Below are 19,488 nucleotides of genomic sequence, written 5' to 3'. Positions count from 1 at the left end.
TTGCAAGAATTAAAAATAGTAACAAACTTAAAGCCTCTGTTTAATGTTTCTCTTCATGTTTTAGGTTGATGGTGTGAATATTCAGGGTATGGCCAACCAGGATGTTGTTGAAATATTACGAAAGGCGGGGCAGGTGGTACGCCTAACCCTTGTTCGAAGGAAGACACCCTCATCTGCTTCTCCACTTGAACAGCCTTCAGACAGAGGTAATCAATTCCACCACCCCTTTGCCCCCATGTAGTGTGGGTTTAGAAGAATAGCTAAATTATGGAAGTTACTCTGTGAGTCTGAGTAGGAAAAAATTGCCCACCTCGTAAAATGCAGTGATAGAGAAATGATCAGCTGACTTGTGCATTGAAGAAGTGTTTTCTCTTTGCATATTATAATATGCCCGTCCAAATGTTACAATGTGAACCCTGATGTGCACTAAGCCCAGAGAACTCTAAATGAAGAAAGAAATTATTTTTCCAAAAAGCTTCCAAATTTTGCTAATTATATTTGAATAATAAAGCTTTGGCACTTTTTGTTCCAGAGGCTCTCATTTGTCTAATGCTTTGACATTTTGCAAACTTCAAGTTTCAGATTACTTTTAACAATATATTTTATTCCAGTATGTCTCTTGATTTACTTTCTGAAGTACTATGAGAGAAAAGAACACATGGATTTCTACCAAAAACATTTTTATTTGTAAAATAATGTTTGTGTTAATTTGGTTATAAGAGTAGTAAATCTTCATTATAGAACAAATATATAATTGTATGCAAGTCAATTTTTTTTTTTGCTTTGGAGATAGGGTCTCTGTCTGTTGCCCAGGCTAGAGTGCAGTGTTGTCATCATAGTTCACTGCAACCTCAAACTCCTGGGCTCAAGTGATCCTCTTGCTTAAGCCTCCCAAATAGCTGGAACTACAAGAGAGCACCACCATGCTCAGCTAATTTTTAAATTTTTTGTAGAGAGGAGATCTTGCTGTTGTTGTTCAGGCTGGTTTTGAACTCCTGGCTTCAAGTGATACTCCCCCCTAAACCTCCCAAAGTGCTAGGACTGCTGGCATGAACCACCGAACCTGACCGTCAACTTTGAATTATCAACTTACAAAAGTACAGATCAACAAAAGTTGACAATCATGGGAACACATATTCAATTAAAAATTAGCGACTAGCTATATAAATCATAAGAAATATGCCTATTAAGGCTGGGTGCAGTAACACCTGCGTGTAATCCCACCTACTCAGGAGGCTTGGGTGGGAGGATAGTTTGAGACCAGCCTGAGCAATATAGCAAGACCCTGTCTCAAAAAAAAAAAAAAAAGAAAGAGAGAAAAAGAAAAGAAATACTTCCATTAGAATTTGTCAGAAAATGAATATATTTTTTTCCCCTCTGGAAATATTTCTCTGAATATATAAGAAGTCTGGAGGCCTTTGCTTTCAACTGATATTGATTTGTATTTATGCTGGAACTTTTTATGTTTTATGTGATAGTGGAAATTTTACTGCTGAAAGACAAATGCCCTGTCAACTGCATTGAATATATGAAATTTAAAATTGCCTAAATAGTACAAATTGTACAAATGCCATATTGACCTTAAAAGGTTTACATAAATATTTATGTAAATATAATGGTTTTTAATAGCTCTGATGGAGCCTTTGGCTTCAATTGAATATTCCAAATGAATGTAGGCATGCCTAGTATCTACAAATTAGCAATTCTTTACTGGGCAGGCCTACATTTAAAATTTATGTTGGGATAAGTTTTGCTGGAAGTCTGCACCTCTTTCTTCATGATTTTGGTGTCCTCATGAGCTTCACTAGCACCCCTTGCAAAGCACTCTACTGTAGCATTTATCACACTACACTGTAATCACCTGTTTTGTGTGCGGGACTATAATGTGGACTATAATATGTCCTTGCCCCTGCCCCGTATCACACATCTTTGTGTGCCTTGCACTTTGTCAACATTTAGAAGTCTGTTTTACTGAAACAAGCTGCACAGCTTTTAGCTCTTGCACAGTGCTTCCTTCTTCCATTCTAAATCTTGGTCTTTTCCTCCTCTAAACTCTTACTATTTGTATACCTTGTGTATACGTATTTGTGTACCTACTTGTATACTGTTTGTGGCACACAATTACATTGCTTTGTACTATAAATTCTGCTGATATGTAACTGTTTTCCCCAGCTATACTAGCAGATTTGGCTTGGCATGTTTTTTACTGTGATTAAAAAAAATACATAACGTAAAATCTACCCTCCTAGCAAATTTTTAAGTGTACAGTATGGTATTGTTAACTATATGTACATTGTTGTATAGAAGATCACTAGAACATTTTCATCTTGCATGATTGAAACTCCATACCCATTGAATAACTCCCTATTTCCCACTCCCCCCAGCCCTTGGCAACCATCCACTCTACTTGCTATTTCTATAAACTACTGAGACACCTCATATAAGTGGGATTATGCATTCTTTGTCCTTCTGTGATTGGCTCATTTCACTTTGCATAATGTCCTCAAGGTTTGTTCATGCCATAGCATATGACAGGATTTCCTTCTTTTTAAAGACTAAATAGTATTCCATTGTTTGTATATACCAAATATTCTTTATTCATTTATTCTAATGTACACTTAGGTTGCGTCCACCTCTTGATTACTGTGAATAAAGCTGTAGTGAATGGTTGGGATTTCTTATTTTAGTACTAGGCTGTGCATTTATGGATGTGTGGTTTAAAGTTTATGTTAATATCATAGGAACTTTTAACTGACTCTATTTTTCAACTTGTTATTGTAAAAAAAATTTTAAACGTACAGAAAAAATAAAAGATAATAAATACCCACAAACCTGCCATTTAAATGTAGTAGTTAACATTTTGCCATATTTGCTTTCTTCTAATTAATGTTTTTTCCCTGAACCATTTAAGAGTGAGTGGTAGACATCATGACACTTCCAGTCTTTAGCTTATAAAAACAAGGATATTCTCTTATATAATTATGATACTATTATCACATCAAAGATTTTTTTTTTTTTAAGGGACAGGATTTCCCTCTGTCACCAAGGCTGGAGTACAGTGGTGCAATCATAGCTTACTGCAACCTCAAGCTCCTAGGCTCCAGAGATCCTCCCAAGTAGCTGAGATTATAGGAGGACAACCACCATGCCTGGCTAATTTGAAAATACTTTTTATTTTGTGGAGACAGGATCTCACTGTGTTGCTCAGGCTGATCTCAAACTCCTGGCCTTGAGCGATCCTCCTGCCTAGGCTTCCCAAAGTGCTAAGATTACAGGCTTGAGCCACCACATGTGGCCAACATCAAAGAAAATTAATAGTAATTCCTTAATATCAAATACCCAACACATACCTAAAATCTCTCAGTTGCCCCAAAATTTCATTTGTAGCTTCTCTTCCTGCTCTTCCTTAAGACTCCCCTGCAAACAAAACCCCAAAACCAAGATCCAGTCTTGCATTGCATTTGTTGCATTTGTATGTCTGTCTGGTTTTTTTAATCTAGAAGAATCCGCCACCCTTGCCCCCATGACAAAGAATTTGTGAAGGGATTATTCCATTTGTCACTAGAATGCCACATTGTGAATTTGATTGTTTCCTTGTCCTGTCATTTAACTTGTTCTTCTACCCATATCTCCTGTGAATTAGAAGCTAGATCTAAAGTCTTAGGTTCAGGTTAATTATTTTTGATAAGAATATTTTATAAGTGATGTGTGATTATTTTAAAAATAATCCAAAATGACTCATGTTCAAGTTTGCTTATGTGTAGGAGATACAAAGTGACTTGCCTTATTGAGATTGAAAACTGGATGACTCCTATTATTTTACTTAGCTCAATTTAGCTAAGGGAGGAATCTCTGCCCCCAGGGCAATTCTAATTCCCTTCTAATTAATAACCTTACCTATGTGGACTTGTTTGTTAAACTCATGATGATGTCATGTCAGCACCTAGGAGAGCCAGAGCAATTGGCCCAGCTTATTCTGCAAGTCTTACTTCCTGCCCACCACCTCCACAAGAGCTTAAGACCTCAGTGTTTTTTTCTTTCCAAGGCTATGCTGAGAAGCATCTACCCCTGCTTTGTCATCGGCTTTACCTTGTTTTTCTCTTCCCATTGCCTAATTCCTTTTTCTTTTCAATACTATCAACAAGTTTATTTTTTAAGGAATTGCTTGGTTACCTGTTAGACTTGGCACTTTAGATTAAAGGAATCATATGTAAGTTACCTCCGATGGTTGTAATGAGGCTGTGAAATGGGAGAACAGGAGTGGAATAAGCTCACTTAAATATGGTTCTCAGCTACTAGTGATCTAGTGATTCAAATTAGCAATTTTTGTTTGTTTGTTTGTTTTTAGGAATTATAGAACCACCAAAAACACCAGGTCTCTTTCTAACTGGAGCAGTGGAAACAGAAACTAATTTGGATGGTGAAGATGAAGAAACTGGAGAAAAAATGGATAATCTGAAAAATGACAACATACAAGCCTTAGAAAAATTGGGTGGGCACCAAGTGTTCACTTGGGAATAATTGGACTTACTGATTTGTTACCCATTTTCTGTCTTCATAGTTATTAATAATGTGAGGAATCTTAGAGGCATTTTAGGCATATAAAATAGGGTATTCTTATTATCAACATCCTAACACTTATGGCAGTTGGGGACCAAACATTCTTTTTACATCTTTGTTTTATTATATTAATTTTGAATGCATATTAGTATGTGATGACTATTTTTTATCTTTTTTTAGCATTTTTAACTACTGCATTCTTTAGCTTGTATATTATCGTTGATATATCTATAGCTATAGATTATAGTTATATGTATACATATAGCAATGTTTCCTTTTTACCATAAAAATTAATAATATGTACATTTTTATTTGTTGAATCAAATTATCAAATTGCCCAGCTGCTATACATTTATTCTTTAATTTTCTTTTGAATTGATTTACGATTTTGTTCTTTTACTTTGAACTTTGATTCTTCAGCTATTATAGTGGACTCTATTCTGCAAGCATATTGAGTAAGTTTCACGCAGTTCTCAGCACAAAGGGTGCTAAGGAAAGCCTTGCCAGCTAAATGAAACTCCCTGGAGTCCTTAACACCACCCATGTTCCAGAGAAGTTTGGGGTTTTAGCTTTGTCTTGTCTTAGGGTAGAATAGCCTAAAGGAAGGAGTTAAGCCCTTGTTCAAGTTAAAATATTTCCTGTAATCTGGAAATTTACTTTGTTCTTTTTGACCTAAGTAGGCTGTAATTTATCTTTGCTATTTTAATTGAGCTGAGCATAGATGGGTTTTTAGTGAAGTATCAGGTGAAAATCAAATACATTTTGAAGTTAAAAGTAGTTTTAAAATTTTTTTCTTTTTTGAGACAGGGTCTCACTCTATTGCCTGAGCTACAGTGCAGTGGTGTTATCACAGCTCACTGCAACCTCAAACTCCTGGGTTCAAGCAATCCTCTCACCTTAACCTCCCAAATTGCTGGGACTACAGGTGTGTGCCACCACATCTGGCTAATTTTTTTTTTTGGTAGAGATGAGGTCTCACTATGTTGCCCAGGCTTCTTAAACTCCTGGCCTGAAATGATCCTCCTGCCACGGACTCCCAAAGTGCTGGGGTTACAGACATGAGCCACCGTGCCTGGCCTAGAAATATTTTATCTGTGCTTTTTGGATCAACTTCACTGCATTTTTTCTTTGTGCATATGTATAATTTCAGTTTGAGATTAAAGCCAGAATCTTCTAACTGCTATGAAGTTAGCTTTCTATTTTGCCTTTGGAATAATTGTTTTGGATCATTGTGTTATTTTTATTTTTTGATTATTTTTTGAAGCCTAGGATTTATTGAGCTGCTGAAAGTAATCTTTTTCCTCTAGCACTTAGGCCTTTGTGCGGTGCTTTAAAACTCATGATTGTGTTTTCGTTGTGCAACTGAAAGGTAAAATATAGTCAAAAGAGTTGTTGGTGAAATGTCAACATTACTTTATACATGTGTATAACTATTATCTGAGCACCATGTTTTTAAGCTTAGAATTCAACTAATACATTGCAGATTTTGTTCAGATTCATTTACCAGATAAGAAATTGCTGCCTAGGAGAAAGTTAACAGGCAAGATGTTAGAACTCTTAATATAATTTCTTTTCTTTTTTTTTTTTTTGAGACAGAGTCTCACCTTGTTGCCCGGGCTAGAGTGAGTGCCGTGGCGTCAGCCTAGCTCACAGCAACCTCAAACTCCTGGGCTTAAGCGATCCTACTGCCTCAGCCTCCCGAGTAGCTGGGACTACAGGCATGCGCCACCATGCCCGGCTAATTTTTTCTATATATATTTTTAGTTGTCCATATAATTTCTTTCTATTTTTAGTAGAGACGGGGTCTCGCTCTCGCTCAGGCTGGTCTCGAACTCCTGACCTCGAGCGATCCACCCGCCTCGGCCTCCCAGAGGGCTAGGATTACAGGCATGAGCCACTGCGCCCGGCCTAATATAATTTCTTAAGGAAATGTTAACAGGAATGGACACAGGTGCAAAGCCCAAATGAATTTGATGTTTTGTTTTTAATAGTGTCTTTGGTTAGTTATCCCCTAAATATAATCTGGCATATCAGTTAATATAGTTATTTCATGGGTGTTCTTTTGTAAATCTAGTAATTTAAGTTCTTTAGTGTTCATTAGTCTTAGTCTCTGATTTCTGAGGTTAGCCTCTTTCACTTAGTGATTTGTATTATGTAATTAAGCATTATATGCATCCAAGATGAACTGTTAAAGACTAAAAGAGCTGATATTGCAAGTTACATTTGATTTTAGGCAGATGGTTATGTCAGTTGTGATAAGTGTTCTGTGACTTTTCCAATCTTCAGACAACATTGAAAAAGTTTTTTTTTTTTAAGTTAAAAAGAAGGTGGAAATTTGTTCATTTTCTGGTACTACTATGGATAGAGGTTGTAATTACAGTTTTAGTACTTTGACTTTTGCCTATTAGACATTAGTCATACTGTGAACTGTGTGCTGAGCTTCTGGCTAAGATCATGTGGAGGACAGTCAAGACACTTAAAATCTGCCTTACCTCATTAAAATTGTCTATTCAACAAAGGCAGTGTTATACTCAAGTAAGAAAGTCATAAAGATGTAAATATCCTAATGACCCATTAGCAACAAAAGACTGGCGTAAAAACAAAAATTTCTATTATATTAAAGCTCATGGAACTCTGGTTCTAAGCCTTTATAGCCACCCATGTGAAACGTCTGATTGTATTGTGTTGATATGCCTTGTGGACAGGAAAGGTATCTTGGTAAGTTTTTACTTTTCCAGTGGGTAACAGGATGGTACTACTTTGAAATGATTAACATTTAAATTAAATCCTTGTATGCCTTAACATATTATACATCAAAGCCAGATGCATTTTACTTGTAAACTATTGGATGTTTACACATAAACTATATATAATTTAAATTTCATTTATAAACTCATCATTTCCTCTTCTCTTTAAAATATTCCTTAACAACAAAAACGCCTTCATAATTTGGTTACAGCTGGTCTTTACATTTTACATTAGTCTTATAAGTCACCTCTGATTTACTTTACCTAGTAGACCTAAGTTAATGCATTTTCCTTTTTATTCATTTCCCCTTTACTTACTGAAACTGTGCTGTTATTGAAGAATTTAGTCGTTAAGTGTGTTTGGCTCACAGTAGCTTCAACATTCTTTTTTTTTTTTTTAATCCAGAAAGAGTCCCAGACTCTCCAGAAAATGAGCTGAAATCCAGATGGGAAAACCTTTTGGGTCCTGATTATGAAGTAATGGTATGTTAAAATCCTCTAATAAAAAACACTCATGTCTCATTTCACATCAAGCTCCTGACACTACAATTTAAATAAATGGGAGAGTCAAAGAATAGCCAGCCTGCTTTTATTTTTTTCTTCTTGCCTTTCTTCCCTATTGGATCAATCAATTGATTTTTTTTTTAAGCATTTTAAGCTGTAAGAATAATTAAGGACTGCACACAAGCTTCAGTTACAATTAGCAGACACTCAGTTCATGTTGAAACAATTTCAGCTGACAATAGGCAGAAAAATGTTAGGAGAGAGAGGGCTTGCCTTTAAATTTATAACCTGTATCAGCTGCTTAAAATTGCTGGCATTTTTATGATTGCTTTTATGATCTGTTTGTTTTATTGTACACTGAAAGGGCTGTGGATATTAGTCCTATGTTTCACAAAGAATCTTACAGTTTTATGTGAAAAATGAAAGAATGATTATCAAATGTATTTGGAAGAACAGGAAGTAATTTAGGTTAGGTGTAAGTTTATAGTGCCAGTGGTCCATTAGACTTCCTTTCACCTGTTAGTAGATTCATTGAGTAAGGGATTGATTACATTTCCCCATATGAATCCACATGAAAGCAGAAAAGCTGTGCTTAGAAAAGCTTCTACTGTGTTCACTAAATGCATTAGTAATAAAACATTCTTTTAAATTCCTATTATCATTCACATTTTCTTACATATGTTTATCATTAGCACTTGTTGGCTGATTAGAGATTTTTTTCTTCTTCCTAGTTTAGAATATCCAGCCACTATCTCTTGTCAGAAAATTTCCAATGTCATTAAGATGAGTAAAAACAGTTCCTATTTTCTCTCCTGCTAATGTTGTGCTTGTATGTCAGTTCTCAGGAACTGCTGCTTCTCTGCTTCATAGATTTTGAATATTACTATTAGGCTATCACCTAGCAGATGACCTTTCCTACTAACCTTAGTGGTTTGATATTCAAAGTAATTTATTGCACCAGTATTTACAAATGGCAAGTTTTGTGATGGGCACTTTTTTTGTTAAAATTTTATCCTCCTCTTAAAATTCATTTATCACAGGCTAGAGAGAGGAGACAGAATTTGAAGTTAGAAATTTAAAGTGATGGCCTATTCATTAAAAGTTGTAGCTGCTTGTTTCGAGAAATGAGAGGCAGAAGGGAGAAACCAAACATGGTGCACGAATGAATGAATGCATGTACTCCAATGTTTCTTATTTCACTTTCTTCCAGTACCTACTTATCTGAAATGCAGTACTTTTAGAAGCTTTAGTTGGGTCATTGTTTAACTTATCCTTTCCTTCCAGATGCACCATATTTTATTAATAACTTACAGATGCAAATCTTCAGTAACATACTTTCGCTTGCAAGGAATTCGCTTCTGTGGCTGTCCACCGTTGAAGCTTAGAACAATAATTTTAGGCCAGGATTAAAAGCTTTAAGTATTCCATGAGCTTCCCACCAGGGACCAGGTCTTTCTGTTTGTGTCTTTGCCATCTTTTTCTCCTGGGGAAATGGTTTGAGTTTGTTGTGGAAAGTCAGATGCTTCAGTTTTTCCAAACTCATCTGACTTTACTGACATGCAAATTTTGGTTCAAGGCCTGAATTTGAAAGTAAAAATGGCCATAGTCTTGGTTTTGTCAAAGGAGTAAAATTTGATGTGTTCATTATAATGGAGGATTACATTAAAATTTTAGGGATCATAGATTTTAAAAAATGGTATTAGCCCATCACATTCTGTTCAACTTTTGGATAATTTTGGAGAAAAGAGTGACATGAAGAAGAACAACAAATGTACTCTGAAGTTTTATGTGTTATCCTTATGGATTTCAGAAATATAGGAAAGAAATTATAATGTAGGTCAGATGGAGTTATCAATATATAGATTTTGCAGATATTTTCAGAAAACCTAGGGAGAAGTAAAGTTATGCTTTTACAAATATCAAAAATATGTTTCTCATAAATTTAGGTTGCTACTTTGGACACACAGATTGCAGATGATGCTGAGTTACAGAAGTATTCAAAGGTGAGCATTATTTTTTCAAGATAACATCAGTTTTTTATTGTTTGGAGAACTTTCTTTAAATTCTTGCTGAAGAAACTAAGTACTATGATCTAAAGTTTCCAGAATTTAGTTTTAGATGTTTTCTGAAAATGTATTGGGTCTCATTGTTATGAAAGATAATGGTTAGATATACTTGGAAAGAATATGGCATCTTTTATGCCACTTCCAGAAGCCAAAAGCCCATGTTTAACTCTTTTGCCCACCTTAGAGGTAATATGCATAGTAATGTTGTGCCAAGTGTGTTAGCTTTTCAGATATTATAAGAAATCCTTTTAAAAATGTTTCCTATGAATTAGGACCAGGAATATGGACTTTAAAAAAGCCTTCAGGTCTAGGTGTTCGAGGACAAGAGTGGTTTCAGGTCTGAGTATAGGCAATGGTTGTTCTTGAACTCAAAACATTTTTGGTAAGCTTTATTTCTAATGGCAAAATGTTATAAGGTGACTTTTATAATTTTTCCTAACAATTTTACTGTCCTTACACTACAAATTAATTTTAGAGTTCCTATTCCAGATAATCAAAGGCCAGGGCAGTTAAAACTTAGAGAAGGCTTCTAAGCTGGCTCTCTCAACAAATGATAAGAAAGGAAAGATTTTTCTTGCCAGAATAGTTTCAAAAGTTCTGTTATAATCTCACATGGGATATAAGAGCTAAGCCTGCCCTAAACTGCAAGCTGTCACATGCAGTTTTCAAAGTGAGTTTTCTGTGTTCCATTGCAGGTTTCATAAGAATTTGAAAACTCTTTTAGATAGTTCTACTATTTATTTCTTTGAGTATTTGTGATGAATATTTCTCTTCCATAATTTTATGCTATCTGTTTCATTATTTCATAGGTTTGAATTTTCAAGGCTGACACGAGAGAGTATTTCTTTCTTCTAAACTTAGCTGCATTTTGGGTCACTTCCTCACTGTGTCTGTGTCAGCCAACTGACCAAGCTTTCCTCAGATATACAGTGTAAAAGGAACATGGGACACCTTGTAGTTAATTTTACATTATTCAAAGTCATCTTTATAATAGATTAGTTACTAATAATTCCATTTGAATTCGATGAGAGCAATTTAATTCAAAATGAGAGTAAGAAACATAAATACGTCAGAAAACTTCACTTATTGTTAATTACCGCAGTATAGTGTACTGATCAGGTAGACTCTGAAACCAAACCGCCTGAGTTCAAATTCTGGCTTATCCAGAACTTGACAGCTGTAATCTTAGAAAATTAACTAAACTCTATGTCTCAGCTTTGTTGTATGTAAAGGGGGCTATTAATATATTTGTACCTATCTCATAAACTTGTATAGGAATTAACTATAATGTGTCCAGAATAGTTGCAAGTACATGGTAGGCTGTTATTATTTTTATTATCATTGTCATATAAATTAATGATAGTTTTCTCTAAAATTGTTCTTTAATTCACACTAAACTCTTAGATATTGGATGTTTTCCATTTAACTCTCTTCCAATTTACCAAATTTCCTTTGCTTGATCTCCTGCTAAAGCCCACCTATTGAGTACTTAATTTCAGTTACTATAGTTGCCATATTTATTATATTTTTCTGGAATTTCCATTTTATTCCTTTTTAGATTAAAATTCTCAGGTGAAATTCTCAACGTAAAAAAAAAATCCTGCTGGGCACAGTGGCTCACACCTGTAATCTTAGCACTCTGGGAGGCCAAGGCGGGAGGATTGCTTGAGCTCAGGAGTTCGAGACCAGCCTGAGCAAGAGTGAGACCCCGTCTCTACTAAAAATAGAAAAATTAGCCAGATGTCATAGCTCACACCTGAAGTGCCAGCTAACTTGGAAGGCTGAGACAAGAGGATCACTTGAGCCCAGGAGTTTGAGGTTACAGTGAGCTACAATGACACCACTGCACTCTACCCAGGGCAACAAAGCAAGACTTTGTCTTCAAAAATAAAAAATCTATATTTATCGTCTTTTTCTGTATTTCTTGAACATGTTAACCATAGCTTATAAAGACTTTAAGTAATTAATTCCAGTATCTGGATCAGCTTTGGATCTATTTCTATGGTTTGATGTTTTGTCTCATGGATTATTTGGTTGTATTAATATTTCTTATCATGCCATAATTTGATTGAATGTCCAACAACTACAAAAGACTTCAGATGATGTTAGTTATCTCTGTTCAGAGAGGTCTCATCCCGTCTACTAATACGGAGATAGAGTGTGTGTGGTGGTGGTGATAATGGTGGGTGATCACCTCAGAGATGAGACAGAAGTATAGTCCTGGTAAAGTTAAGATTATCTCTAGTTTGCCCTTGCTCTTAAGACATAGCCTTCCAGGTATTCCATGAAAGAGTCTGGAGTGTTTACCAGTCCCCTTATCCTGGTGGGACCTGAACTCTAACACTATGTGCCCAGTGCTCTGAGGCTGCTGAAATCTTTGCTTTACTTCTTAGAGCTTTCCTGATTAGCTTTTTAGCCTCCTGTGCCATATAGCTTTAGAATTCAGCAGACGTTCTAAACAGCAAGGAGAAAAAACAATAAGCACACTGTGTGTACATTTTTAAAGAATGTAATTCTCTTTCTCCAGGCAGATGGTGTTCTTTTCTACCCTTACTTCCTAGTTCCCTGCCACTAGCCTTGCTGCATTTATCTTACTGCCTGATCAAACTCTATGCCATATTTGTATATTTGTACTTAGCAACTCTGGTGGAAAGGGGTGGAAAGGGTTTGAGTTGAACAGACTTTCAGAACCACCTTGTAGAAACTTACCAGTACATTCAGCTGTTCATTAATTGATCAAATATTTATTGATATCTACTCTGTGCCAGGTCCTCTACTGGATGCTGGGGTTCCAGAAGAGAACAAAGTAGGAAGAAAAATCACTGTCCTGTCGAACTTATATTTTAGTGGGGGGAGACCATAAATAAGTAAGTTATATAGTATGGATGACATGTGCCATGGAGAATATTTAGGCAGGGAAGATAGGGAATTCAGAAAGGGGATTGGGTTTGCAATTTTAGATAGGGTGGTCAGGGAAGGGCTCATTAAGAAGGTGATATGTGAGGAAACACTTTAGGAGGTGAAATAACCAGCCTAATTTTTCTTCTACATAATATGAATAATAATTGTGTTATAGAAGATTAAATATAAATATAATATATGGCTTAATTAATGTAGCTCAGTTTCAACATATAAGAAACGTCCAATAAATGGTTGTTTTGTTTTCAAGTTGTATGCTTCTAGTACTTTTAGACTCTGACCTTTCAAAGGCCTTTTTCTTTTAATATGCTATTTAAAAACATTTAATTATTTAATTGATATTTTGTTATGGCTAAAAGTTATTTTTCCTTTTTTGCACTGGAATAAAAAGAGTCACCCATAATGGCAATATTCTCTCTTCATATTTAGTTGTTACCTGCATATACTTATTTATTTGTAATCAGTATACCCATCTTTTTGTTTCATGTGTTTTTGAGGGAGAGAAGGGATGTATAGTTTTTCCATATAACTATCATACATTTTTATATTTTGCTACATTAATTTCTTAATTATAAGCAGAGTATTTCTTCATTTTGATAAGCTATAATATTTTTAAAAATTTTCTTCTAATTGGAAGTTTAGGTCTTTTTTTTTTTTTTTAAAAAAGATGTCTCATTATACTGCCCAGCCTGGTGTTGAACTCCTGGCCTCAAGCCATCCTCCCACCTCAGCCTCCCAAGTAGCTGGGATTATAGGAGTCAGCTACCATGCCCAGCTAGAAGTTTAGGTCTTAATTCAGTAGCTTCTCATTTTTTCCCTACAGTATATAAAGGACAATTAATTAGACAATCAAAACCCCTTTCGCAGATGAGGATACTAAAGTCTGCCTGGGTCGAATGACTCCTCCAAAATTATACAGTAAGACAGTGGCCAGGGCATAGTGCGTTCATTCATTCCTGAAATATTTACGAAGCCCTTACTCTATGCCAGAAATATGCTGCCATCTGTGGGAAGCAAAATGGAAAGGGTCCTTGCTCTCATGGAACTTAGGTTCTGGCTTGGGTAGGGGCATAATAATAGACAAGTAAAAAATAACTTGATAAGATAGTTGCAGATTGTCAGAAGTGCTGCCAATGAATCAGCAGGATGAACAGTGTGTAACTAGGGGAGGCCACTTTAGAGAGGAGGCCAGGGCAAGCCTCTCTGAGCTCAGGCTTGAAGGATAGAAGGTGGTGAGCTGGGAGCAGAGGAGCAGCAGGAACACAGCCCTCTTGTAGGAAGGGGCCGGCATGGGTGGGGGGAACAGGTGTTGTTTGTTTCCGGGTGTCTGGGTCAAACTAAGTTAAGAGCTAATGTTGTTAAATGAGGCTGTTGAGGAAGGCCAGGTGCTGGAGGGCCTTGAGAGCGGTGGTGATGTGCGTGGACTTCATCCTCAGAGCAAGGTAATACCAGTGGAGGATTTTAAGTAGGGTCATGTCATGATTTGAGGTCAAGGCTATAGGTTTTTCCTCTGTCCCATCAGCTTTCTGATTGGGAAAGTCATTTTCGTGGGTATAACTGAGGTTCCTGTGGGTCTGGCTGTCTTTAGATGGTTGCTGCCCCATAGCCACCACTCTTGAAGAGGTGAGTCAAGAAGCATCTTCATGTATTAGGGGCTCATGTTAATAGATGAGGTTTTCTTCTGAGGTGGATGGAGTCGTGGGGAAAGAGGGAGGTGAAAGCTATTTACAGTGGCTCGAGCATTAGCTGTGCTTATTCTAGGAAGCTGTTAATCATGACACAAGAACAGTTTTCCCGCATCTGGGGAGACTTGCACTTTTAGGGATGGCTTTCTTGGCAAGTGTTTACTATTAAGATAATCACAGCTCTATGAGGGAGAAGCATTAAGCTCATTCTAGTGACCTTTCTGCTGGCCATCAATTGTAATATGAAGTGAGCACCAGTAATATCTCTCATATGGGAAACAAAAACTCCAGGTCTGTTCTCTGGTTTTGACATGACAGATTGACAGATTTTACTTTATTTCCCTCCTGAATTATATTTCCTGAGCCAGAGAACATTAAAATGTGGTTTTCCCCCCTTACTCTATAATGAGCAAATATAATTTTTAGGGCAGGGGGATTTACTGGGTTTTCCAGGAGTTGCAGCGGGTGTTACTGTTCAGTTACCAGGGCTGGTTCTTTGCTTTAAATACATTTTCTCCTTTATTTCTCACAATAACCCTATTGGACAGCAAGTATTTCCTCCTTCCCATTTTTAATATGGGAAAATCAAGTGTCAGGCAGTAAAGTAACTGGCCCAAGATCATATGCAGCTAGTAACTGGCAGAATTAGGAAACAAATTAAGGGTTATCTGGCTTCCGAGCCCTGTGCCACTCCTTTTTCTTTTTAATTTGAACAGATAATAAATGTATGGACGAGACACAAAATTCAAAAGGTTTAGAAATATGTACTGCAAAAAATAAGTTTCTCTCCCATCCTAGTCCTGTCATTCTCTTCCCCGGAGGCAACACCATTAGCAGTTCTCAGACATACAATTTTATACTTTGCTGCTCTCTTTTTGAGTAGAGAATGTAAGATACAGAATCAAGTGACTAGTAGCAGTGCTCACCTACTAGGGCAAGTGGCATATCAAAAACATCAAAGGAGCTTTTTCAGAATACACATGCCCCTATTTTGTTCCTCCTCACCAGGACTGATTCATAGGTTTGACCCTTTTCTTGCCCTACTCCATTGGCAATTATTGTTCAGGTATTGTTAAGCTGCCTAATACGTGTTCAAGGAAGGATATTATTATACTTCCTCAAGACAGATGAAGGAAGCTTATTGGGAGGGTGGCGTTTGATCTATACTCTGGAGAATGGATTTGGAGAAATGAGTACAATGGATATTACAGGTGAGGGAAATGCCATGGACAAAGGTAGGGAGAAAGTCAAGTACAAAGTGTTGGATACCACATCAAAAACTCAAATATCTCATGGCAGGTAACATAAATGATATCAAAAATGATAAATGGCAACTAATGCTTAACCTTGCTGTTAGGTAACTGAAGAGGACTTTTAATGTACTGCCATACAGCAGAGTACATATTACATGTATATATATATACATATATATATATATATTTTTTTTTTTTTTTGAGACAGAGTCTTGCTCTGTTGCCCAGGCTAGAGTGAGTGCTGTGGCATCAGCCTAGCTCACAGCAACCTCAAACTCTGGGGTCAAGTGATCCTACTGCCTCAGCCTCCCGGGTAGCTGGGACTACAGGCATGCGCCACCATGCCCGGCTAATTTTTTCTATATATATTTTTAGTTGGCCAGATAATTTCTTTCTATTTTTAGTAGAGACGGGGTCTTGCTCTTGCTCAGGCTGGTCTCGAACTCCTGACCTTGAGCGATCCGCCTGCCTCGGCCTCCCAGAGTGCTAGGATTACAGGCGTGAGCCACTGCGCCCGGCCGATTTTTGAACATTCAGAATTAAAATTTTAGAGGGGTAAGAAAAACAAATGTAGATGAAGGATTGACGGATTGACTATCTTGTGTAACTTCTGAGTGAACACAACAAACTTTGGAGATCATTATGCTTGTGGTTCACCATTACTTTTGAACGTGTAGCCTTGTTCTTGGAAAGTTTTTTATTTATGATAAATTTAGTAACTCCCTAATCTTTATACATAAATGGCTATTTAATACTTTCACTCTGTGTGTGTGTGTGTGAGAGAGAGAGAGAGAGAGAGAGAGAAAATCAATCATAGGATTCTTTGTGTTCTACTTTGAGTTTAACTCTTTTGGAAGTGTCCTCCCTCATCCCACTGACACATCTTTGGAGATTTCCCTTCCAGAAGTTTCTTTTCCCCCTGAAGCAATATCATTTACATTCCCATTTGAGCACTTTGATATCTTGTTTTAGCATCCTGAAAGTAGAGCTTTTAGCGAAATGAATGGGATGCACTTTGTTTCATGACAGGTCTCTACTCACGGGTTGAAGGCCTCTAACTTTCTTGATCTCATTTGATCTTCATCATTTAGCACTGACAGTAAATCACACAATGGTCACACTTTCCTTGGATGCATTTCCCTGTATCCTTTACTTGTCATATCAGGATCATGAAAATCCTGCTGCTCATTAACTTTGTCAGTTTAAAGAGGACCCCTCACAAGTGTGCTGGGTAAGCATCAGAAAGCATGCCACGTGGTGTATGTGAAGGCATCAATCATTTGTTGCACCCACTCCTGTCATTTCAGCACTTTCTGCTCCCTGCCTAAGATCTCAGAATACCGAAGGGGTGGACAACTGAGAGAGACAGATGAAATGCTTGATTTGTTTAGTTGCTAAATGCAGCTGGGACAGGTAATTAAACAGTCCTGCTCCCGCAGAGAAGCCTGCAGCAATATAACATGAAATCTCGGAAACCCAGCTGTACCCAGATTTAGATTCAGAACTAATATTAGGTAGGCCTCCTTTAACTTGACAGATTTTGTAAACATCATTTCTGGTTTATTTGTTCAGCATGATTGAAGATGAAGCATGTGTGTTTTGTTCCCCGTCTGAGTTTTCTAGGGAGCCTGTGGTGTTTACAGATACCTGGGGGAGTAGCCTAGATGGGCACAGCGCCGCATCTGGAGGGCAGGGCGTGCCATGGGTGAGCCTCTGCTGGGCCCAGGACCCCAGCCCATTCCTGACTTCAGCTGGTCCACAGTGGTGGGAATGGGGTCAGCCATGTGAGTGGATCAGGATTAGTTGGAGTGTGTTGTGGGGGGAGGTTGGTGGAAACAGTTTCCTCCTAACCTTTTCATCTTTTATGGGAGCATATTATTAATATTCTGTAAGTAGCAAAGATCTCTTTGTGTGTACAGCAGTGTCTTGTTTTAATCTGAGCACGTATTTCTATGCAGAAGTTGTTACCACCATTTAGTTATTTGCTCAAACCAAAAATTTAGCAATTGTGCTTTTCGCTAACCTCCCCAGGCCACCCCCCAGCAGGCTTTTTGTAGGGCTGACGCATTCTTACCCTCCAAGTCTCACCTTAAACGTCCCCTTCTCTGGGCAGCCTCCTCTGACCAACTTTCCACAAGGGCCCCGACCAGCTGTGCTCCTCTGTGTGACCCTGATTAGTTCCTCGCAGCACTTGTCACAAGTCGTCATTACTTGTTTGTTTTTCATATGGTGGTCACACTTTCCTTGGCTGCATTTCTTTCTGTTCTTTACTTATATCAGGACTGTGGCAATCTGGCTGCTTGTTGGTTAGTTGTTTATTCGCTTACCTATGTGCTCGTGTCTACTTCTTGCTTGTTTACTGTCTGTCTACCGTACCAGGTATTCCTTCTGTGAGGACAGAGCCTGTTTCTTTCCTTCACTCTGTATTTCCAGCTCGTAGCTCAAGGCCTTGCACGTAGTTACACCCCATAAATATACACTGGACATCATGTCCAAACTGTATCATGGATCAGTGGCATACTGGTAAAGGTCTAGATCTCAAAAAATAAAGAATAAAAGAGACAGCTCCAATTTGAAGCACTTATCAACATCTGTGATGTCAGTACTCCCTCCGTGGCATATTTGAAGCTACCAGAGTGACATCACTGATCATGGAGTTGGAAAGCCATGCGCAGTAGCACTTCACTGGTACAGGCTTCTTCAAGGGAGCAGAACGGTTTAATTATCTGTCCCAGCTGCGTTTAGCAGCTAAACAAAATAAGCATTTCCTCTGTCTCTTTCTGTTTTCTCCCCCTTCAGTATTATTTGAGTTCTTATTTCCATCTATGCAGACATAATAGATATAAATCACTCCAAGAACATAGATATTAGTAAAATATAGTGAAAAATAATTAGGAAGTGATGGGCTTTGAGCACTTATTCCATTTATTATTATTTAATTATAACTTTATATAGTTTAATTTTTAATAATGGCTATGTTTCACAACTGGCCTGCAAAATTTCTGAAAATTGAACAACGCACCCTCAAGCCAGCACAAGCCAGCTCCAGCCACCCCACTGGAGATGATGTGTTTTGGATCCGCTGACGGCTCTCTGCCCTATAGTGATGGGCTCATAAACGAAGCGAGGAAGACAGTTGGCAGAGGTGGGTGGGGAAACTGTTATTACAGAAGCATTTCTCTGAGAGTTTTTACTCACCTCCAGTAGATACACCAGTGAAGAAGATGACCCTAATGTATCCTGTCTTGATAGACATGATTTGGCACAATGACCAGGCGAGAGAACGAGCTGGCCGCAGTGAGAAATAAAGAAATCAGAGAGGGAGCAGAGTAAGAACAATCCCAACCTTCCATGTAGAGTGCTGGAACAGATAAAGTGAGACGCTGACTCTAAAAAAAAAAAAATAAATGAATAGTGTGCTGTAACATCTTATTGCCAGAGATGCTTGTAGATCCCAAAGTGCTTGGTCAAGAGCACTTAATTTTCAGAAAATTATCGCAGGGCTAGAAGTCCCTCATGCCCGTTTTAAGTCATTGAAGTCACAGTCAGCTAGACGACTTGCCACTTCACATTTGTCTACATTTCTGTAGCAGGACAGAAATGAGCCCCAGCTGGTGTCTGAATCAAGGCCCGTGGCACTCTGGGGACTCAGAGCAGATGACGGAGGGGAGGTGACAAGTTCAGGGATACAGGATCATGGAGAATAGGAAAACTGAGGGAAAGAGCCACATTGTGGATGCTTTGCCCACCCTGT

At 37.7% G+C, this 19,488-nt stretch overlaps 1 protein-coding gene across 8 annotated transcripts in view; it reads left to right on the top strand.

Moving 5' to 3' along the window:
- PATJ (PATJ crumbs cell polarity complex component) overlaps positions 1 to 19,488 on the top strand; it is a 337,132-nt gene that overhangs the window by 45,741 nt on the left and 271,903 nt on the right. For all 8 annotated transcript variants that reach the window (XM_045547880.1, XM_045547882.1, XM_045547878.1 and 5 more), the window contains exons 11-14: positions 65 to 206; positions 4,349 to 4,492; positions 7,714 to 7,790; positions 9,758 to 9,814. In XM_045547880.1, coding sequence (XP_045403836.1) covers positions 65 to 206; positions 4,349 to 4,492; positions 7,714 to 7,790; positions 9,758 to 9,814 — 420 coding nt within the window. The remainder of the gene's footprint in view (positions 1 to 64; positions 207 to 4,348; positions 4,493 to 7,713; positions 7,791 to 9,757; positions 9,815 to 19,488) is intronic.

Source organism: Lemur catta, chromosome 3 (assembly GCF_020740605.2).
Source record: "Lemur catta isolate mLemCat1 chromosome 3, mLemCat1.pri, whole genome shotgun sequence".
NCBI classification, from domain to species: Eukaryota; Metazoa; Chordata; class Mammalia; order Primates; family Lemuridae; genus Lemur; species Lemur catta.
The sequence above is the reverse complement of the archived record's forward strand: the minus strand, read 5'-3'. Positions and strand labels throughout refer to the sequence as shown.